The sequence below is a fragment of the Phyllobates terribilis genome, unplaced genomic scaffold, assembly GCF_046119375.1.
Source record: "Phyllobates terribilis strain yellow unplaced genomic scaffold, ASM4611937v1 Scaffold_2__4_contigs__length_985480577, whole genome shotgun sequence".
Classification (NCBI taxonomy): Eukaryota; Metazoa; Chordata; class Amphibia; order Anura; family Dendrobatidae; genus Phyllobates; species Phyllobates terribilis.
This window is the reverse complement of record NW_027362762.1, coordinates 900,560,353-900,583,704: the sequence shown is the minus strand read 5'-3', so window position 1 is coordinate 900,583,704 and position 23,352 is coordinate 900,560,353. Positions and strand designations below refer to the sequence as shown.

At 43.8% G+C, this 23,352-nt stretch overlaps 1 protein-coding gene across 5 annotated transcripts in view; it reads right to left on the bottom strand.

Moving 5' to 3' along the window:
* Window positions 1-11,441: 11,441 nt before the first annotated feature.
* Window positions 11,442-23,352, bottom strand: part of ROBO1 (roundabout guidance receptor 1) — a 1,620,698-nt gene continuing 1,608,787 nt past the window's right edge. For all 5 annotated transcript variants that reach the window (XM_073668214.1, XM_073668217.1, XM_073668213.1 and 2 more), the window contains 3 exons: window positions 18,299-18,595; window positions 17,846-18,039; window positions 11,442-15,717 (listed from right to left, as the gene is read on the bottom strand). In XM_073668214.1, coding sequence (XP_073524315.1) covers window positions 15,703-15,717; window positions 17,846-18,039; window positions 18,299-18,595 — 506 coding nt within the window. In that variant the 3' untranslated portion in view covers window positions 11,442-15,702. The remainder of the gene's footprint in view (window positions 15,718-17,845; window positions 18,040-18,298; window positions 18,596-23,352) is intronic.

Sequence of the window (23,352 nt, the reverse complement as noted above, 5' to 3'; positions counted from 1 at the left end):
TATTAGGCTTGCCAGAAAGAGTGTAACGGGTCTGGGAGGCGGAACCTCTGAGCTACTATACAAGGGGGCGGTCCTTGTAAGGGAGCGGGTGGCAATCAGGGATGACGGGCAGGCAGTCACAGCAGGTGACCGGGACAGTCTCTGAGTGGACGGGCTGGAGGTCACGGCAAGTGACCGGGGCAGTCTCTGGAAGAACGGGCAGGAGGTCACGGCAAGTGACCGGGGCAGTCTCTGGATGAACGGGAAGGGAGTTACGGCAGGTGACCGGGGCAGTCTCTGGATGAACGGGCAGGGAGTTACGGCAAGTGACCGGGGCAGTCTCTGGGTAAAGGGTAGGTACGACCTGGGATGGCAGAGCCTCCGGGTAGGCTAGCAGGCAGATGGTAGATGTGTGCTCCCAGGTGAGCAAGCGAGAGTCTCTGGAATGGTAGGTGGTCACAGCACGTGACGGCGAAGCCTCCAGGTAGGCTAGCAGGCAGGTAACAGGTGAGCGCTCCCAGGTGAGCGGGCAGGAGTCTCTGGAAAGGCAGATGGTCACAGCACGTGACGGCGGAGCCTCCAGGTAGTCTAGCAGGCAGGTAACAGGTGTGCGCTCCCAGGTGAGCGGGCAGGAGTCTCTGGAAAGGCAGATGGTCACAGCACGTGACGGCGGAGCCTCCAGGTAGGCTAGCAGGCAGGTAACAGGTGTGCGCTCCCAGGTGAGCGGGCAAGCTGGTCCATAGACAGACTGACAGGAGTTGGAAGGCAGACCGTCGGACCTCAGGCTAGCAGGCAGGTGACTGGATATCAGGCAGGACAAAGGCAGCAAGCTGGCAGGAATCTGGCAGGTAACTGGCAGGTAACTGGCAACGGGACCTGAGGGCTGAAGCACAGGTGAGACACAGGTGCAAACAACATTGCTCGGGCACCTCCATTTTGGAGGAGGTGCCCTTTATATGGGAGGTCCTCCGGCAATTGGCCGGGGACTCCTTAGGACGGCGCGCGCGGTCCCTTTAAGAGAGGGGGAGCGCGCGCGCCCTAAGCACACTGCCGGGGAGGGAGCGCGCGCCGGAAGCAGCGGGGAGAGCAGCGCTGGAGGACGCCGCGCCAGGAGCGGGGAGGTGAGAGGGACGGCGTCTCTGCCTAGAACGGGGCAGAGACGCCGATGCTACAGTACCCCCCCTTTAGGCCCCCTCTTTTTTAGGCCAGAAAGAAATTTTTCAAGGAGAAGCGGGGCGTTGATGTTCTCCCTGGGTTCCCAAGTTCTCTCCTCAGGACCAAACCCCTTCCAATCTACCAGAAAAAAGGTTTTTCCTCTTACCCTCTTGGAGGCCAGAATACTCTCTACCTCAAAGATGTCATCAGCGGAAACCGGAGCAGGAGGGGCACCTGGATTTTTGGAAAAAGAGTTAAAGACAACGGGTTTGAGGAGAGATACGTGGAAGGAGTTGGGGATCCGTAGGGTGGCCGGGAGTTTTAATTTGTAGGCCACAGGGTTAATTTGCCTGAGGACTTCGAAGGGGCCGATGAATCGAGGACCCAACTTGTAGGAGGGTATTTTGAGCCGCACATGTTTGGATGAGAGCCAAACCTTGTCTCCTGGACGGAATTGGGGCGGATCCAGACGTCTCTTATCAGCATATCTCTTCATCCGCTCAGAGGAGAGAAGAAGAGCGGACCTGGTGCTCTCCCAAATAGTAGAAAATTCGCTGACAAGAGACTCCGCAGCAGGGTTGTCCACAGAAACGGAGACAGGAAGTGGAATCCGGGGATGTTGGCCACCAACTATAAAGAACGGGGATTTGGAAGAGGACTCGCTCTCATGGTTGTTATAAGACAACTCGGCCCACGGTAGAAGATCCACCCAGTCCGAGTGGTGAGCATCCACGAAGTGCCGGAGGTAGCTGGACAAGATCTGATTGATCCGCTCCACTTGACCATTGGACTGAGGGTGGTAAGCGGAGGAGAAATCCAGGGTAATGTCCAGCAGCTTACAAGTGGCTCTCCAGAAACGAGAGGTGAACTGAACCCCACGATCCGACACGATGTGGAGGGGCAGACCATGGAGACGGAAGATGTGGCGGATAAAGTCTTTAGCCAACTCGGGTGCAGACGGAAGACCAGGCAGGGGAATGAAGTGGGCCATCTTAGAAAAACGGTGAGCGACAACCCAAATGACGGTACAACCGGCAGAAACTGGAAGGTCGGTGATAAAGTCCATAGCGATGTGTTGCCAAGGAGCAGCAGGTACGGGAAGGGGCAGGAGATGGCCGGCAGGTAGATGTCGGGGAACTTTGTTACGAGCACAGGATGAACAGGCCGCGACGAAGTCTACCACGTCCTTACGTAGGGTAGGCCACCAGTAATGCCGGGCAATAAGTTGAAAGGTCTTTTTTTGGCCAGCATGGCCAGCTAGTTTAGAAGAATGTCCCCAGCGAAGAACCCTCTCCCGATCTGGCACAGCTATGAACGTCTTACCGGGTGGAAGACGAGTTAGATCCAAGGGAGCCACATTCATCACCTTGGAGGAGTCGATGATGTGCGTAGGTTCCTCCTCTTGATCGGAGGACAGGAAAGACCGAGACAAGGCATCAGCTTTGACGTTCTTGTCCGCCGGACGGAAATGAAGAGTGAAGTCGAAGCGGGCAAAAAACAACGACCACCGGGCCTGGCGAGGATTGAGCCTCTGGGCATTTTGGAAATATGCCAGGTTTTTGTGATCCGTGTAGATAATTACCGGGTAGAGAGCCCCTTCAAGCAGATAGCGCCACTCTCCTAGTGCCAATTTGATGGCTAGCAATTCCCGGTCTCCAATGGAGTAGTTGCGCTCCGACGAGGAGAAGATTTTGGAGAAGAAGCCGCACATTACCATTCTCCCGGTAGAAGACTTCTGGGTGAGCACCGCTCCGGCTCCGGAGGAGGAAGCATCAACCTCCAGGTAGAATTGTTTATTACAGTCCGGACGGTGCAGGACGGGAGCAGAGGCGAAGGCTTTCTTTAGGGAAAGGAAGGCCTCCTCGGCTTCAGGCGACCATATCCTGGGGTTAGCCCCCTTACGGGTAAGTGCAGATATGGGAGCAGTCCGAGACGAGAAGTGTGGGATGAAAAGACGATAATAATTAGCGAAGCCCAGGAATCGCTGTATCGCCTTCAAACCTTCAGGTCGAGGCCATTTTAGAACGGAAGAGAGCTTCTCGGGATCCATTTGCAGACCTGTTTGGGAGATGACATAGCCCAAGAACGGAAGGGAGGTCTGATCGAAGAGGCACTTCTCGTATTTGGTGTAAAGGTGGTTCTGCCGAAGCCTAAGCAGGACCTGACGAACATCCCTCCGGTGTGTGGGGAGATCCGGAGAGAAGACCAAGATATCGTCCAGGTATACCACTACGCAGGAGTACAGGAGGTCACGGAAGATGTCATTGACTAGTTCCTGAAAGACCGCGGGAGCATTACAGAGACCGAAGGGCATCACAAGATACTCGTAGTGACCGTCCCGGGTATTGAATGCCGTCTTCCACTCGTCTCCTTGACGGATACGGACCAGATTATACGCTCCTCGAAGATCCAGCTTGGAGAAGATCCTGGCGCCCTTGAGCCGGTCAAACAATTCGGAGATGAGTGGCAGGGGATATTTGTTTTTTACCGTAATGAGATTGAGTCCTCTGTAGTCAATACAGGGACGTAGCGAGCCGTCTTTCTTTTTGACAAAGAAGAATCCGGCTCCAGCCGGGGAGATAGATTTTCGGATAAATCCCCTAGCCAGATTCTCTTCAATGTACTCAGACATGGCTCGGGTCTCGGCTGCAGATAACGGGTAGATACGCCCACGGGGAGGAGTGGTGCCAGGTACCAGGTCGATTGGGCAATCGTATGGCCTATGGGGCGGCAACGTCTAAGCTTCCTTCTTACCGAAGACGTCCGCATAGGGCCAGTAGGGAGCCGGGAGACCAGGTAAGTTAGCTGGAGTAGGCTGAGGGCGAAGTGGACGGACCGGAACCAGGCAGGTCCTATGGCAGTCAGGACCCCATCGGAGTACTTCACCGGACCGCCAGTTCAATACGGGTTCATGTGTCTGGAGCCAAGGTAGACCTAGCAACAAGGAGTGAGAAAGTCCGGACAGCACATGGAATGAGATCTCCTCAGAGTGCAGCATTCCCACCTGTAGGGTTATAGGTTCGGTGACGAGCAGGATGGTCTCCGAGAGAAGTCTTCCATCCACGGAAGCAACTGACAATGGCTCCGCCAGGGACTTGGTGGGAATATGGTATCTCTCTACCAGAGACTGGGCGATGAGGTTTCCAGCAGCTCCAGAATCCAGATGGGCGAGTTCGAAGAGACGGTTTTCTCCCCAAGCAATAGAGACCGGTAAGGTCAGAGACGGAGAGGACTTACTTTTGTCTAGGACGACCTCTCCGAGTGGTCCTAGACACTGGCGTTTCCCGGCTTTTCCGGGCAGGAACGGATGAAGTGCTTCTTACTGCCACAATAGAAACAGCTTCCCTCGGCTCGGCGAGATTCTTGGCGAGAACCGACCATCTTGGTCTGGTCGACCTGCATAGGCTCAGGAGAGACGGAGAGAGTGACGGGTTGCTGAAAAGTAGGAGCTAGGCGTGGAAACCTCCTCTCACGGGTGACCTCTTTGGCACGCTCCTGGAACCGCAGGTCAATCCGGGTGGCAAGAGCTATCAGGTCATCGAGGGTGGTAGGAATGTCCCGACCGGCAAGTTCATCTTTAATACGGCCGGACAGACCCTCCCAGAAGACTGAAACCAGAGCGTCATTATCCCAGGCCAGCTCCGAGGCAAGGGTACGGAACCGTATGGCATATTGGCCCACGGTGAGGCTTCCCTGACGGAGGCGTAGCAGAGACGATGCGGATGAGGTCTTCCGTCCGGGTTCGTTGAAGACTTTCCGGAAGGCCGTGAGAAAGGCAGGCAAGTTGGACACCAGGGGGTCTCCTCTCTCCCATAGAGGATTTAGCCAGGCCAGAGCCTCTCCGGTGAGATGGGACATGACGAAGGCAATTTTGGCCCGGTCGGAGTTAAACTGGTGGGACAGGAGTTCAAAGTGCAGGGTGCACTGATTTATGAAGCCCCGAGCCTGAGCGGAGTCGCCTCCGAAGCGAGGAGGTGCAGAAAGCCGGGGTCCGGGGTAGGATACCATAGTGTTGGTGGACAGCGGAGCTGTCGGATTGCGAATCATGGCGCTGGCGGAGGTTGCTGGCGGAGCAGTCAGAGTGTCCAGGCGAGAATTGACATTCCGCAGGTGACCCAGGATGGACTCCTGTTGGGACCTCTGGCGGGACAGTTCATGACACAGGTCCGAGAGCGAGGGAGCTTGGGTGCCACCGGGTTCCATGGCCCGAGCAAACTGTAACGGGTCTGGGAGGCGGAACCTCTGAGCTACTATACAAGGGGGCGGTCCTTGTAAGGGAGCGGGTGGCAATCAGGGATGACGGGCAGGCAGTCACAGCAGGTGACCGGGACAGTCTCTGAGTGGACGGGCTGGAGGTCACGGCAAGTGACCGGGGCAGTCTCTGGAAGAACGGGCAGGAGGTCACGGCAAGTGACCGGGGCAGTCTCTGGATGAATGGGCAGGGAGTTACGGCAAGTGACCGGGGCAGTCTCTGGATGAATGGGCAGGGAATTACGGCAAGTGACCGGGGCAGTCTCTGGGTAAAGGGTAGGTACGACCTGGGATGGCAGAGCCTCCGGGTAGGCTAGCAGGCAGATGGTAGATGTGTGCTCCCAGGTGAGCAAGCGAGAGTCTCTGGAATGGTAGGTGGTCACAGCACGTGACGGCGAAGCCTCCAGGTAGGCTAGCAGGCAGGTAACAGGTGGGCGCTCCCAGGTGAGCGGGCAGGAGTCTCTGGAAAGGCAGATGGTCACAGCACATGATGGCGGAGCCTCCAGGTAGGCTAGCAGGCAGGTAACAGGTGTGCGCTCCCAGGTGAGCGGGCAGGAGTCTCTGGAAAGGCAGATGGTCACAGCACGTGACGGCGGAGCATCCAGGTAGGCTAGCAGGCAGGTAACAGGTGTGCGCTCCCAGGTGAGCGGGCAAGCTGGTCCATAGACAGACTGACAGGAGTTGGAAGGCAGACCGTCGGACCTCAGGCTAGCAGGCAGGTGACTGGATATCAGGCAGGACAAAGGCAGCAAGCTGGCAGGAATCTGGCAGGTAACTGGCAGGTAACTGGCAACGGGACCTGAGGGCTGAAGCACAGGTGAGACACAGGTGCAAACAACATTGCTCGGGCACCTCCATTTTGGAGGAGGTGCCCTTTATATGGGAGGTCCTCCGGCAATTGGCCGGGGACTCCTTAGGACGGCGCGCGCGGTCCCTTTAAGAGAGGGGGAGCGCGCGCGCGCGCGCGCGCCCTAAGCACACTGCCGGGGAAGGAGCGCGCGCCGGAAGCAGCGGGGAGAGCAGCGCTGGAGGACGCCGCGCCAGGAGCGGGGAGGTGAGAGGGACGGCGTCTCTGCCTAGAACGGGGCAGAGACGCCGATGCTACAAAGAGCAAATGATATATCTCATCAAAGCACCTAATCCTTCTATGTGACCATCCAGATGTATCCATAGCCTCCTGATGAACCACAAGTACACAGCACATGAGAAAAGCCAAAATGAGGACCATGTGGTAAAGAGCATGTAGGAGTCTACTAGTCAGATTTGCTATTATGTCAGTATTCCATAATCACCGCTGCAGCTGGTGATCAGTTGCAGTGGTCACACGCCTATCGGAACTGAACAGGAATGTATGGGCAGTGGGAGACCCAGGCAGCGCTGTTACTGGAGTGGTGGGGGATTCAATAAAGAAAATGAAATCATTCCGGTGATGCTGAATTACAGTAATGCCTTGTTTATTATTTCTCTTAAAAGCTTTGCCGCTTTCTGCTCTTTAACTTTTCATACGACGCCACCAGCAGAATTTAATTTGCATGTGATGTGTAAACCACAGCTAGGCGAGCACCTTGTATTATGGAGACCTGTGCGGCACAGAATACTGATTATGAATCCTTTGGGAAAACAATTCTTCTACTTAAGTCACTTTTTAGCACTTTTCTGGAAAAAAAAATAAGTAGGATGCAATTTAATTGTGCACTTAAAATGTGTGAATGAAAATGCTAAAGCCATTACCACTGCGTAAAAGTCATGGAAATAAGACAAGAAAATTACCGAATGTATACAGCAGATAGTCATTTTACTACTGCACACTCCTCATAAGTTGTGCAGGGAGTAACTGCACTTGTCTAAGTGCTTTCTTCATTTTAGCATCGTATGGTGTGATGCAGAGCGCTCGCTTAGCTTTCTTACATTACTAGTTTTATGGAGAGATTGTTACATTGTGGCACAATCGTTTCGAAGGAATATTTCAATCAGCCCATTATAGATTGTGTCAGGGTTCAATGGATCTTTTCTTCTGAATAGCAAAATACATATTTTGCCACAAAATATTGTGTTATTTGTTTTGGTGATTCGCAGCAAAGCAACAAGTCAAGTGCAGAAACATAAAAATGCACTGGACCTCGGCCTTTGTGTAGAAGACCTCAGCTTTTGTGTAGAGGACCTCGGCCTTTGTGCAGAGGACCTCAGCTTTTGTGTAGAGGACCTCAGCCTTTGTGTAGAGGACCTCAGCCTTTGAGTAGAGGACCTCAGCCTTTGTGTAGAGGACCTCAGCCTTTGAGTAGAGGACCTCAGTCTTTAAGCAGAGGACCTCAGCCTTTGTGCAGAGGACCTCAGCCTTTGTGTAGAGGACCTCAGCCTTTGTGTAGAGGACCTCAGCCTTTGTGTAGAGGACCTCAGCCTTTGTGTAGAGGACCTCAGCCATTGTGCAGAGGACCTCAGCCTTTGAGTAGAGGACCTCAGTCTTTAAGCAGAGGACCTCAGCCTTTGTACAGAGGACCTCAGCCTTTGTGTAGAGGACCTCAGCCTTTGTGTAGAGGACCTCAGCCATTGTGCAGAGGACCTCAGCCTTTGAGTAGAGGACCTCAGTCTTTAAGCAGAGGACCTCAGCCTTTGTGCAGAGGACCTCTGCCTTTGAGTAGAGGGCTTCTGCGTTTGAGTAGAGGACCTCAGCCTTTGTGCAGAGGACTTCTGCCTTTGAGTAGAGGACCTCAGCCATTGTGCAGAGATCCTCAGCATTTGTGCAGAGGACCTCAGCCTTTGAGCAGCGGACATGCCGTAAATGTCAGATAGTTGTGTATCTACCACATAAAACCAACTTGTGCTCCAGCTCATTTCTTTGGTTTTGCTGTAGTTTCTTGTACTTTGTACAAACATGACCCCCTTTCTGAGCTAGGCATTTCATCTATATAGCTTCCAATGTACAAATGTCTGAACTAGTCAGGCCCCGGTCCTGCTCTGCCCTTATTCACATTGACTGGGTACACTTTGTCGCGGTGGGGTGGCTTTTACGCTGTTTTGATCAAAATAGTGATAACTAAGTACCCTATGTTATTTACATGTACTATTACTATTTACTAGTGTTGATCGAGCAGTGAAAAGGTCGAGTGCTCGTTACTCGAATCGAACTCTTCAGACGCTCTAACGTGTTCGACTCGAATAGCGAGCATAATGGAAGTGAATGACAAACTCGAGCATTTTTCTGGAGGATGGAAAAATTCTCTATCTCTCTCTGCGCCCGGCTCAGATAATTCACTTACGCGGATCCAAGCACTCGAGCACCGCGCAATACTCGGAACGCTCGTCCATCACTACCACATATTTACTTACAATAGGGTATATGTTCATTTTGTTTTCTTCTTGGGTTTTGATTCACAGCAAAGCAACATAAACAAATAAAAAAACCTAAAAACGCGCCGGACCTTACCCTTAGTGCAGAGGACATGCTGTAAATGTCTGATAGATGTGGATCTTCTGCTTACTCTGCACTTCTTATAAATCCCTTAGAAATTAATGTAGAGAACCTTAGACATGCCTAGCCACCTCTGCATTCATTCCCGTTCTGGAAAAATCTGGGGGTCTGAGGGATTTGAACCCTTTATTGTGTCTCTGCCTCCATACATGTTATGCTCCAAAGCATGGAGAATAATGGAGGAATTGATTCAAAGAAAAAATTCAGTGCCTCTTTGGAGACAACAAACTGCAATAAAGAGTTTTATGCATTCAGCCATGTGCATGGGCCATTATATTCGTTTTATAGGTAAAGGCAAAACTAGCATTCTTGTGGCATTTACAGTGGCTTTTTTACCTTTTTTGTGTTGGTTTAACTAGTTTTAGTATGTAAAGATAATGGACAATATTTTTATTTAAATTGATGTATTTTAGAGTAAAATCATTTTTTGCTATTGGATTTAATTCTAAATTTTGCACCGTTTGAATTTTAAAGCGTCTGTGCTGCACTGTGTCTTGCCAGCTGCAGAATGAGTTAACTAGGAATCTGTAAGTGAGCTAGTTCTGACAAGGAGAGTTTGTAATTCTTTTATCTGCCTTTTGTCTGTAGCTTCTCTTTACTGATTTATAACTACAGACCACATCAAAGTTGATCCGACCATTGTGGTCATAAATCAGATGAGAGAAGCTCAGAAAAACATGAAAGAGTTACTATAAACACTCTCCTCTCAGAACGAGCTCACTGATGAATTATCAGTTAACTTATTCTGAAGCCAAAAATTTACAATGACTATAGATGAGAGAACTCGACTTTAAAAGTTTGGAGTTCGTATCGGACAGTCAGTTTCCGGTGCTAAACGCCGAACATGGGCTTTCCCCGGAAGTCCATTGCAAAGTTCGGGGTAAAAGTTTGTTGCAGAGAGAGAGAGCGAATTTTCCAGCTCATAAGTTTGGGTCCCCATTGTTTTCAACAGGGTTTGGGTTCTGGTTCAAGTTTGGGTACCGTTCTGGTACCTAAACCGAACTTTGGAATAAAGTTCGGGTCGGGTAATAGAGCCAGGACTTCCACAGGTCCACTAATACCAAATAAGGAACCGAAGAGCCTGCAAAAGTCCAACAGTGCAAAATGGTTAATGAAACCCAATTGCAAAAATATTTTTTTGTCCAAAATACAGACATTTAAGGAAAAAATGGCCACAAAAGTGTCCATGTCCTTAATGCTTAAAACAGAACTTATTATCACTTAAATTTTATTTTTAATTATGACAGAAGATGAAAAAGATGGAGCTTCACTGCTAAGATAACCTTGCATTGTCTAATCCTTACTTTTTAGGCATCTTTTACAGCATACACAACATTTAGTCAAATTTTGAGCTGCATTTAATTCCGCATCTATTTTATATGGCACAAATAACCACTTGATTGTAAGTTTGTGCCGCATGAACCACTAAATAATTCATCTTACCAAAATGATTGTGGTTATGAGCAAAGTTACAATTTACCGTATTTGCATGCAACAAATTACGTGTGAAATTTTTTTACAAAACACAGAAGATACCTTCATAACTCTCCCCATTCAGTATTAATACAACTTTACAAAAAGTCTGTCCGAATATACACTTACTTACAAAAGATATGAAAAAACAGGACTAGTTCTCAGTTAGACATCAGTTAATTTTCTGCTACGCACAAAATGTTTTAATTTTAATCAGTGTTTTTTTTTCTGATTTTTGGCACCGTTTGGTCCGTGTCAGTTTTTACCATCAGTGATTTTAACATGTGCAAAAAAACTGATCCCAACCCATGTGCTGTCATTTTCATGGACTCATAAAATTGCATAGGTAATTTGAATCAGTGACCCAAAACAAAAATTGACATGTCTCCGTGATCCCTGTGCAAGAACAGTCTTTGGGCATTTTGAGGTTCAACAGTTTTGTCTATGACAGTAGCTCCTTGATGATTTGGAGGTGGAAGTGGCCCCCCCCGACCTCTTGGACCCCTGTTCGGTTGCACCAATGATATGTCCGCCCCTGGGACACTAAGTCCACTAAAAAACACAGACATGTGAACAGCCCCAGCGACGATAATGGACGCATGTTCTACCCATGAAAAATGAATCGGACATCTGAATGAGACCTTAAACTAATTGCTAGGGACATGATACCCGATAAGCCCATATTATTGGTTTTAAGATGTCAAGCAGTGTATCCATGGCAACAGAATATCAAAAATCTAGATTTTTTTTTTCATTGTGACTAAAGAGAAGGATCACAGAAAAAGGAGTAAAAAAAATTGGACTTTTTTTTATACATGATTCTATATTTTTGTTAGTTTTTTGGTGTATTTTCCACTGTGTATAAATTTGCTGTAAAGAGATGTAGTATATATTTTAACATGTACTTGTGCCGCTCTCCAGCCTTTTAATTAGCATTCCTCCTTCCTCCGTGATGTGAAGCCTTGGTAATAGGCTTCGTTACAATAGACCTGGTACATGGTTGTCTTGGACTGCAATAAAGTCCACATATCTTAATGATCTGGTAACTCTGCTGCTGATATTCTCAGGAATAACATATATTTCTTTTCAATAACCGGATATTCCCACACATAGATAAGCAAAACATCATCAGGATTTATTGAGAGGTTAACAACTAAAGCAAAACCTTTGTGTAAAACAGCTGTCATTACCAAGCCGCATTTCATGGCAAAATGGAAAAAAAAAAGAAAACAACGGTACACAAAGAACATACTTGAGAACAGTTTTAATAAATAATGTGACAAAAAAATTATGTTTTGGATTATCTGATCCTCGGTATGCAAAAAAAAAAAAAAAAATGATGGCTAAAAATAAAATGTTTTCTTAAATGAAGAACAATGAAAACATGGTTTGATCCCTTACAATAGTCAGTCTTTCAGAGCCTTTTTTTTTCCGTTTCAAATAAAAAAAAAACAAAAAAAACCAAGTACAATAGGTTATGTTTGGACTGTTAAGACCTTAAGGCCGCCATGTAAAAAAAAAATCTGATTTATACATTAGCACCAATGAGAAGATACATAATATAAACTAGCGACAGATATAAAAAATCTCCATCAGGGTTCTAACAACAAGACATGTAATTTGACCTTGTTAAAATACTTATTATTTTAAATCAATTTATCTAGTTTATATTTTGTACCAAGAAACAATTATTAGAAAATGTACTTATTTGTACCATAGGGTCACTGGAGATGAGGTCACATGATATCTTTAGCTAGGATGCAATTAAATATATTAAAATACTGGATTAGTTGGTACTTATGCTAGGCACGGAATGGGCTGACAACTCAACTACTTATTCAACTACTTGATAAAAAAATAAATTTTTGAATAAGAGAAAGTACAAGAACGAGACTTCAATTTTCTGCCATAAAGTGATAAAATTAAAAAAAATGGGTTTTTTTTTGTAACTAGGAGAACTAACATTCCAGTTATATGAAAAATTACATTATTTTCATAATTATCTTTAAATCTGGTCAAGTGCTTTGATGTTCTTGTTCTGGAGTTTCACAAAACCTTCTACAACATTATAGGTGTTATTTTTGCAGATAAAAAAAGAAAAATAACCAAAAATATAAATTGGCTCAGCAAAGGGAGAAGAAAAAATAATTGGGAGAATTGTTCTTTTTAGGCTGTTTCCACTACCATTATTGTTTTTTAAACAGAGTATTAATATGTATAATGGATCTGCTTTCAAATGTATCCCAAACTCCACTGACGTTTAATGGGGTCTGTCAGGAGTGTTTTTGACAGCAGGAATAGCATAGTCTACTGAGCAATTTGTGCCTGGAATAATACTGGGACCCCAGTGAGACAGAACATAGTGTAGACAGAGTCAGAAGCAATAACATTTTTTATAATTTTTATCTATAATCCTGGTCAACCTAGTATCAATAATGGTCAGTATAAAATCTTAAAACATATTCATGTTCATAATCCAGTTGTTATATAGTTTTTAACGTTTTGTGCCTAATTACTTTATTGTGTAGAAACGCTCAAATTATCTCTTAAAGTGTTATTCTCATGCATTTCATGAGCACACCCCTCCTCTGCCTTTCTTCTAAATGATTGACAGTCTGGACAACCGGCATCATTGTGCTGCTTACCCAAACTTGGCACTCTCTGACACTGCAAACAGAGGTCTCTTCAACATCTTAAGGGTGCAAGTGCAATGAAGCTGGCCAGATCCAGCTTCAAAGCAACCCTTGCAAGCTCTAAAGAAAAAAGCTTCTAAGTAGAGATGAGCGAACCCGAACTTAAAAGTCTGGAGTTCGTACCGGACACTGTCCGGTGTTAAACGCCGAACACGGACTTATCCCGGAAGTTCGTTGCAATGTTCGGTGTTCCAGGGGAAGTCCATTGCAGAGAGTGAGAGATATTTTTTTTCGGGTCTACAATATTTTGTATGGGGATCGGGTTCTGGTTCAATTTCAGGTGCAGTTCTGATACCCAATTTGAGCTTTGGACTAAAGGTCGAGTCGTGTATCGGAGCCTGAACTTCCACGGGTCCGCTCATCCCTACTTGTAAGCTGTACGGGTATTGCCTAGGAAATCTACTAATAGACTGCAAAGGTGGCCGGTAATCTATGCAATCAGCAATATGCAATAAAGTTAAAGGGATCTAGTCCACCTCAGAAAGTGATATTTACCTGCAGTTATAAGGTTAATCTGCAGGTAGATAACATTACAATGCTGGCTGTCACTAAAAATGAGACTACCGGGAAAAATTAACTTATTTCCTCCCATGAGCCGTACTTTCAGTCATGGCGGCGTGCATGGAGAAATCACATGCACCGCTCACTTCACTGCAAGTGGCCACTGTAAATATGTCCTGACAGCCAGCTCTGCAGCGCATCAGGGCAGAGCAAGTTGTCAATCAAGGTGCCGGGTCGTGCTTACAGCCATCGCTCACACTATACTGAATGGTATTGTGAGCGGTGATTGTAGCTGCTCCATTCGTGCCCCCATGACTTCAAAGCCAGAGCTCCCAAACAGAAATAAGTTGATTTTCTCCAGGAAGCCACACTTTCATAAAGACGGCAGAGCAGTACTGTAACGCTATTTACCTGCAGGTTAACCCTGTATCTGCAGGTAAAAAAATGTTCTCCGATGTGACAGGTTCCCTTTTAAAATCCCCATTGTTCTTGAGGACGGAGAGGATTTTTAATAAGGAAAATTGATTGTTTTGCAATTTTACTGATTTATGATGATGAGAAAACCCCTTTAACATTGAGAGTTAACATTGATAATTAAACAGTATGTTAACTTTCTCATATACATAATTATATTTTTTATTAATCTTGCAGATTAAAAACGAAAAATTATTAGTAAGCAGTCATTGAAGGTTTTTTTATCCTTTCCTTTTTTGCCTTTTGTATATTTTTCTTTTTTACATAATGTTAATTGAAATCGAACGCAAAATGAAATTGTGACTGCTCCATTAAAGCCCTTCTACTGATATTCGTTTCCCTTACTGATTTTGAATTTATAAGCCAAAATACAGTGTATTAAGTGCCCCGTATGGTACAAATATGCATTAGTAAATGTGCAAAAAAAGAATTTTAGGAAAAGAAAAAGATTTTCCTCAGCCAGTAATGATAGAAAAGATGATCCAGCTTATCGTTTGAGACATAGATAAACCGAAGATAAGTTTCATCCCGTTAACGTCAAAAACGGCCTAACAATAAATTTAGCATAAACAAAATCGCATTAAAATAATAATAATAATGATTTTTCAACAGTTTTCAAAAAGACAAAAAAAAAGGTTAATAGTTGCAATGGTTTAAAAATAAAGTTTAGTGATTGTGCTTTTAAAACCAACAAAACAGTGCATTACAAAATAATCATATCAAACCAAATCTCCTGAAGTGGCACTTATTATTCTTTTTTTTTTTTTACTTTGGATTGACTCTGTAAAGACGTGTCAATCAATTAATAACCAAATAGCGCTAGCAGTTTCTTACTAGGTGTTTATTACAAATGTTACACTTTTTGTTTTTTCTTTTTTCTTTTTCCTAGAAATGTTGTTGAATGGAAAAATAAATGATTTTCTGTATCCCAAGACCACCAGGTATTTAGCTGGCTTGACTTCCACGTAATCAATAGGATGTAATACCAAAGATACTTTTAATGATGGACATGGGGGGGAGACGAGTACCACAGGAACGTATGAAAAAAAAGTACATATTTACAATGAAATCACCTCCATATTGTTTTTTTTTATACCTAGGTTTATGAAGGTCAATACTGCTGGACAGTAATTTCAGGACTACAATGAAAACATCCTTGGTTAAATGCATTTTCAATTGACGCAACCCAATGCTCAGCTGTGAAAATGGTGGACGTTTGTGCATGGATTTTCATTGTCTGAGTGGTTGTTTAAAACTATGGATGGACATCGGTGCTTTGGTGGTTCAGAAGCAACGCTCCGCGCCACTTCATCATCGGGCTTGATAGTCAACAGACATGAAAGGCTTGATAGGCAAGAAGCTTTAGATTCCAGTCTTGGCACCTTCTTCTGTCTCTTTTTTGAAAGCAGCGTTCTTGGCACCAATACCCCCGAGACGCTATAACTTGCAGTTTTGGCCAAGCGGTAAGTAGGTGCCAGGGGTAAGTGCTGCTTTTTGGGGTAGAGGTAAATGTCAAGGTGGTCTTATACAAAGAGAGTGTAAACAAATGAAGCAAAAATGTGTTCAGCTGTTATCATGGGTATAAAATGAAGGAGCATGTATATTCTGATTGCACTGAACAGCATCTCTGGCATAACGTCATTCGTCTTGAGGCATCTTGAAGGATTTACTATCTGATAGCATTTCCATCGTCTCCATCTTTTGACTTCAACTTTCCGTTTCCTGAAAAACAAAAATGACACAAATAGTTTGAACGTATAATTCTAATTCTAATGTTCTCTATCAATTTCCCATGAGTCATTTTAATGCCCGTACAAAAAAAAAAAGAGAAAAAAAAACAACATAATATTTCAATTCCCATGGATATTCAATTCATTTTTGTAATGAAGCAAAAATGATAAGATCTCTGTTTGCAAGGTATGATTTATTAAGTTAAGCTGCGGTTTCTGTTATGCCTACAATTAAGAACAGTGGGAGAAACATTTAAGAGCAGGAAATTAAATTGCACAAGTCTTAAGACGTTATTTCAAAAAGACTTTAGCTGTTCTTCGTGTTGTGTTCACTGTGGCGGCAACGGAAGATGTGATCTGAAATCGCTGTAACAGTCTTAATCACAGATAATCTATTATGTAAGCTAAAACCAGACAGGCTGAAAAAAAACGAGAAGGGAATCCGCTTTTGACCAGTTTTCATCTCTACTTAATACAAATAAGAAGTTGATGGTCATCTACTGACAATCATCATGTCCGTTGAAAATATAATGGATGCAAAGGAATTTATTTGGGGTCATGTATAGTGCAAATTTTTCTAATTTAATTACTCCATGGTTTCATAAATCTGCAACTTTCGGTCTATATACAGTTGATACCAGAAGTTGACATACGCTATATAAAAAGACACATATGCATGTATTTCTCAATATCTGACATGAAATCAGAATACACCTTTCCCATTTAGGTCAATTAGGATTACCATAATTTTTAATATTTTCCAAATGCTAGAATAATGAGAGAGAGAATGTTTTCAGGCATTTTTATTACTTACTGCAAAGTCAAAAGTTTATATACACTAAGATTACTATGCCTTTAAACAATTCTGGGCTCCCCATATGATGATGTCATGTGTTTGGAAGCTTCTGATAGTTTTTTCAGCAACATCTGAGTTAATTAGAGACACATCTGTGGATGTATTTTAATTCACACTTGAAACACACTGGTAGCATCATGGGAAAGTCTAAATAAATCAGCCAAGATATCAGGAATAGAATTGTGGACTTGCACAAGTCTGGCTCATCCTTGGGTACAATTTCAAGATACCTGACGGTGCCTCATTCATCTGTACAAACAGTTATACACAAGTACAACCAAGATGGGAATGTCCAGCCATCATACCGCTCAGGAAGCAGATGGGTTCTGTGTCCCAGAGATGAACGTGACATATGCATATCGACCCAAGGACAAAAGCAAAAGACCTTGTGAAGATGATGGCGGAATCTGGTAAGATTGTGTCAATATCCACAGTGAAACGAGTACTGTATCAATATGGGTTGAAAGGCCACTCTGCGTGGAAGAAGCCGTTACTCCAAAAGAAAAAGAAAAAAGCCAGATTAATGTTTGCAAATGCACTCAGGATCACAGACCTTAATTTCTGGAGACATGTCCTGTGATCTGATGAAACTAAAATTTAACTTTTTGGGCATAATGACCATCATTACGTTTAGAGGAAAAAGGGAGAAGCTTGGAAGCCTAAGAACACCATCCCAACTGTGAAACACGGGGGTGGCAGCATCATGTTGTGGGGTTGTTTTGCTGCAGAAGGGACTGGTGCACTTCACAAAATAGATGGCATCAAGAGAAAAGAAGATTATCATCAGCCAGGAAGATTATACCCTGGGTACTGTAAGATGTAAAAAAAACAAATTTGTGAAGAATAACCTATCTCTGCAATTCAAATTTTCAGGGAAAATCCTTGTGAATGGTGAATTAAAATTTTTCCTGATCTGCTCATCCTACTCAGTTTGCTAAAAAAAAACAAAAAAAACATGACAATGTACAACGTCTTTAACTTTCATATAGTTAAATAATGAAGAGCTCGATTTTTATCATTGACAAGAAGCCAATGTCTTCTTGGATAAAATTTTGCAATTTTTAATGATTCAGAAACAAAACATTTAGAACTCATTAAGGAGAACTACTTTTGGAATTCTAATGTGTAGGTGTTTCATATATATATTGGTGTAACAGGGAGTATCTAAAAACTTCACTTGAAAGGAATAGTTATTTTGACAAGCAAACAGCTGTAAATGAGATTTCATTGCGCTAATTACAGCTTGGAATATATTTCAACCTACCTCAATTTCATCTTCATCAAAGGTTCTTTCATATGTCCCTAGCAACTGCATCTCTGCTGCATTCCTACGACCTGCTACTTGGTCTGTTCTCCGTCTTCCACCAGATCCTCTTGAAGACATCGAACTGGATGAGCTGGGATCTCGAGGGGTATTAGATATAGGGAATGTTGGCTTACAATACGGTAAGATGTCCTCTGCACAAAAACATGAAAATATTCAGAAGAAATGTCAAGATTGAGGACATTTAAAACAATTGTAACCTGCAACTCTCACTACTAGATTACAATTCAAATTTTTGCTAAGGCAACATAAATTGAACAATTCAACCTTACTGGTTGCACGGATAGTATCTTTATAAAATATCCCCCCCCACCACCACGCCACCATGTTTTATTAGCAGTACATAACTCCAAGGAATAAACAGGTAAATGCAAAATACAATGGATATAATACCTTGAGTTTTTGTTGGCGTCCCATCTCTCTTTACTTGTTTCAATCTTTTCATCTTCCCATCCAATTGATCCACAGATTCCCTCCTCTCTCCTGAAGTTGTCCTGACTTCTGCATGCTGTCTGCTGTCAGCTCCATCCCTTCCTCTGTAACTGACCCCTTTTCTTTCTGCTAGTCTATCTAATCTTTGCTCAGCAGTTGAATACTTTTGCGGCATGCCAGAACGCATGTCTAGTTGTGCTTTGGATGGTCCAGTTGGGGATTTGAGTGCTGGAGGTGGCAATGGTGGAGGTGGTAAATCTGCAGACAAATAAATGGAAAAGTTAGTAACAAGATTAATTCTACTAATTGTTACACGCACGCCAGCTAGGTTCAGATAGGGGTGAGACAGGTTACATGAATTCTTTGGAATTCTGGGGGGACTGTTACTCAGGGTGACCATAGGCCATGTGCTGCAGCTTCTCTCAGGCACACAAAGGTATTGACCCTCAGGCACAGACACGTAGGTTATTTCACTTGCTGACCAGACACACTTGACAAGAGTCCTCATAAACGGTACAACAGTAGCATTTAATAAGAAGCCGCACAGCCAGTGCAAGTTAAGTCTTATGAGCAACAGGCTCCAGTGACAAACATTAAAGTTTCCTTAGCAGCACAGCAGTTCACAGTCTTCCCAGTAGTACAGGACAGCACAGTTCTAATGCAAAGGCACATTAATGAACACAGCATTCTTTACAGCACAGTGACATGGAGGAGGGGGGGGTTTGCTGAGGGAGATGATCCTTGAGACTTGAGACACCATTTCTTCCAGTACTTATCTTTCTACCTGACAATACTCTGCACTGCTAGTTCAGGAACTCTACCTTACCTGTGCTTAGCTTCACTCCTGACTTGAATCCTTTTCACTTGCAGGGGTGCTTTGATGAGATGCAGAACACACACACCACCTTTCTCTTTGGCTCCAGCCAGACAGTAAACAACTTCCCCACAATCCCCCTGGGGCTCTGCTAAAACACTCCCTTTCTCCTGTGACTGTGTTAACCCCCTCTAGTTGCTGCATGCTTCTGGAGCACAACACTTCCTGTCTCATGTGCTTGTGTTACTTCAAATAGTTGCTGAATGCTTTTAAAGCAACCACACTACTTTGGCATGTCACATAATTCTAATTCTATTATTTTTACTGATTTAAAGGGAACCTGTCATATGATTAATGCTGCCCAAACCATAGGGAGCAGGAATCAAAGCCTGGATGCACAATACAGTCAGGTATATTTTTCTCTGAAATGGCATTCCAGGGAGGTAATATTTTAAAGATCTGGCCAGGAATTATAGCCGGTGAAAAGACTGTCTCAACTCTAACCCCGGCTGTCTTGTCCCAGTCAAGTCAATCACGTCTAGCAGTGCTGGAAGAAGGCATCTGGAAACGGCACCGGATTGGTCTTGGCTATGGTCCCCGGTGGTATGATCCTTGTAGTATTTTGTAGTCAGACTCTGATTTATGCTGCCTTTGGTTTTAGCAGCATGAATCAAGTGACAGGTTTCCTTTAAAGGGAAGCAAAGCAGATCTGTTCTGGTGGCTGACTGTAGGCTCTTTCATGAACATCAGCAGTCTTCTTCGCTCCCAGTCATGTTCAATGCGCCTCTGAAGTTGGGAGTGTACACCCGGCTTCAGAGGTGCAATGACGTGCAGGAAGAAAGTGACGGGCATGTGCGAGATTCGCAGAGAGCTGGCAATCATGCCTCTCTTGCAAATCATGTTATCACGCCCACAGGGGAGCGTGATAACATGCTGATAAGGTCATCTAATCACTTATACCGCACTAAGAACGGCGTATAAAATAAACGCTAGGGCTGGGGTTGGGGTTAGGGTTGTGCTAATGTTAGGGTTGGGGTTAGGGTTGGGCTAGGGTAGGGTTAGGGTCAGGGTTAGGGTTGTTGTTTTTTTCAAAAGTAAAAAAAAAAAAAAAAAACGACGATATGGCAACTAGTGTTGAACGCAAGTGCTCGCTACTTGAGTTTGCATCGGGTGCTCGGGTATGCATTGAGTATCGTGGGTGAGCGAGTCTCCGCCCCCTATGCTTCGCAGCCAAAAAACCTCACGGGGATTGCCTGCCATGCACGAGCGATCCCAGCATGTTTTTCTTGGGGTGTCTAATAACCGTGAAACATGCGGGCGGGGACTCGAGCATTTCACTTGAGCACCCGTGATACATGGTGCATACCTGAGTACCCGATACAAACTCAAGTAGTGAGCACTTGCACTCAAGACTAATGACAACTTATTTAATATGATGACCTAATGTTATCAAATTCTGTGTCGTACCTCTGGGTTCAAAATGTTAACTATACCCCTTGATAAAATCCTTGAGGGGTGTAGTTTCCAAAATGGGTTCACTTGTGGGGGGTTTCCACTATTTAGGCACATCAGGGGCTCTCCAAACGCGACATGGCGTCCACTCTCGATTCCAGTCGGTTTTGCGTTCAAAAAGTCACACAGTGCACCTTCCCTTCTGAACTCTGCCGTGCGCCCAAACACTGTATTTTCCCCACATATGGGGTATTGGCGTACTCAGGAGAAATTGCACAAAAGTTTTTGGGGTCCATTTTCTCCTCTTAACCTTGTGAAAATAAAAAAATTGGGGCTAAAACATCATTTTTGTGGAAAAAGTTTGATTTTTTTATTTTTACGGCTCCATGTTATCAACTTCTGTAAAGGACTTTGGGGTTCAAGGTGCTCACCACACATCTAGATAAGTTCCCTGAGGGGTCTAGTTTCCAAAATGGTGTCACTTGTGGGGGGTTTCCACTGTTTAGGCACATTAGGGGCTCCCCAAATGCAACATGGCGTCTGCTAATTATTCAATCAAATTTTACTTTCAAAAAGTCAAATGGCGCTCCTTCCCTTCCAAACCCTGCCGTGTGCCCAAACAGTGTTTTTTCCCCACATATGGGGTATCTGCGTGCCCAGGGGAAATTGCACAACAAATTTTGGGGTCCATTTTTTCCTGTTACCCCTGCAAAAATAAAAAAAAATTGGGTCTAAAGTAAGATTTTTTGAAAAAAGTTAAATATTAATTTTTTTCTTCCACATTCCAAAAATTCCTGTGAAGCACCTGAAGGGTTAATAAAGTTCTTGAATGTGGTTTTGAGCACCTTGAGGGGTGCATTTTTTAGAATGGCGTCACTTTTGGGTATTTTCTGTCATAAAGGCCCCTCAAAGTGACTTTAAATATGATGTGGTCCCTAAAAAAATGGTTTTGTAAATTTTGTTGGAAAAATGAGAAATCGCTGGTCAACTTTTAACCCTTATAGCTCCCCAATAAAAAAAAAATTGTGCTGATGTAAAGTAGACATGTTGGAATTTTGTGTGACATATCTCTCTGATTTAAGGGCATAAAAATTCAAATTTTGAAAATTGCAAAATTTTCAAAATTTTCGCCAAATTTCAGTTTTTTTCACAAATAAACGCAAGTGATATTGAAGAAATTTTACCACAATTATGAAGTACAATATGTCACGAAAAAACAATCTCAGAATCAGGGGGATCCGTTGAAGCGTTCCAGAGTAATTACCTCATAAAGTGACAGTGGTCAGAATTGTAAAAATTGGCCTCGTCATTAAAGTGCAAACCACCTTGGGTTGTAAAGGGGTTAAACATCTGTTTATGTGTCAAACAGTAGAAAGGACTGTTAGGCAGGGAATTTAGAAAGGAATATACAAATGCTGGTGGGTTGGAGGGGGTGGGGGACCTGTCAGGTTCTCTTTAAAATCATTTTCTCCAGCTCAGTTGCAGTGTTATAGAGTCAAAAATATATGCTCTTGCTCAACTCTGATGACGATAAGACAGCATTTAGGCCAGCAATACACCTTAGATTGCTTTCGGTCAAACACTTGTTTAGCAAAACCTATTTCCCTTGCCATTGATGCGCACACTCTTGCAGGACCAGCCACTCGGAATACCTGCATATCACAAGAATGTGATCTAGGTAGCAAATTCCTAAAATCTTTGGATCAATAGTATCTAAATTAGTAGTGAAATAAACCACAAAACATTAAGAGAACCAAAAATTAAAAAAGCCCAGTAGCTCATTTTCACTGCACTGCAATAACAGAGCCTATAATATTCAAATGATCATTAGTGTGAATAAAAGCTAAATAAGCTCCCGACAGCAGCTTCTAATTTGACATAGATTTGCTATTTATACCTACATTACTGGGCTACTAATTGAAACGCTGACATTAGGAGGGAACAGGAGTCTATTTTGGCAATATGCTGAATAAGACCCAATTTATAGGGTTCGCATTTATCAAATTTACTGCTTTAATGCTGCATACATCATAACGGCCTCTTGCAGCCTCTTTTTATATTTTAATAGTTTGTTACAAATATACTATTTTATTAATTGTTTTTATATGTGCAGTTGAGTCAGTTGACACTTATAAAAACAGAAAAAGTAAAACTTATACACTGAACATATATACGGTATGTGTATATACCGTATACAGATATTGTTGTATCATTTTAAGGTGACTCCAAATGAAATTTCTATTAATAAAAAAAATGCGTCTAAGTTATTCATTTTTTTTTTCTAATATTTAAAAAAATGCTTTTTCCTTAACATACACAATGAGATCCTGTTACTAAGCTTTCCCCTTGTAATATATTTTGGAAACCGGTAAAATCTCCAACATCGCAGTCCTACTGACAGTCACGATCCGGTGAGGAGCCACATAGTCCAGGGGTACTGTCATGTCTCTGTTAAATTTAGCCTAATCTCAGATATAGACCTCTGAATGTAGACTCCGGGGAAAGTGCTGATAATACCGGTCAACCATTCATTCCAAAATTACTTGCGTTCCTCATGCTGGGCACTTTGTCATTTTTTTTTTCTTTTTTTGTCCATCAAGTGCCTAAGACTTTCAGACAGGGAAAAGCAAAAAAAAAACCCATAAAACCTGCTTGTGTAGCCATTGATAAGGATCTATAATATTAAGCTTTCATATGATAATGGAAAATGATGCCCCTCTTTGAAAAATTGCTGACTGGTAATGAAATT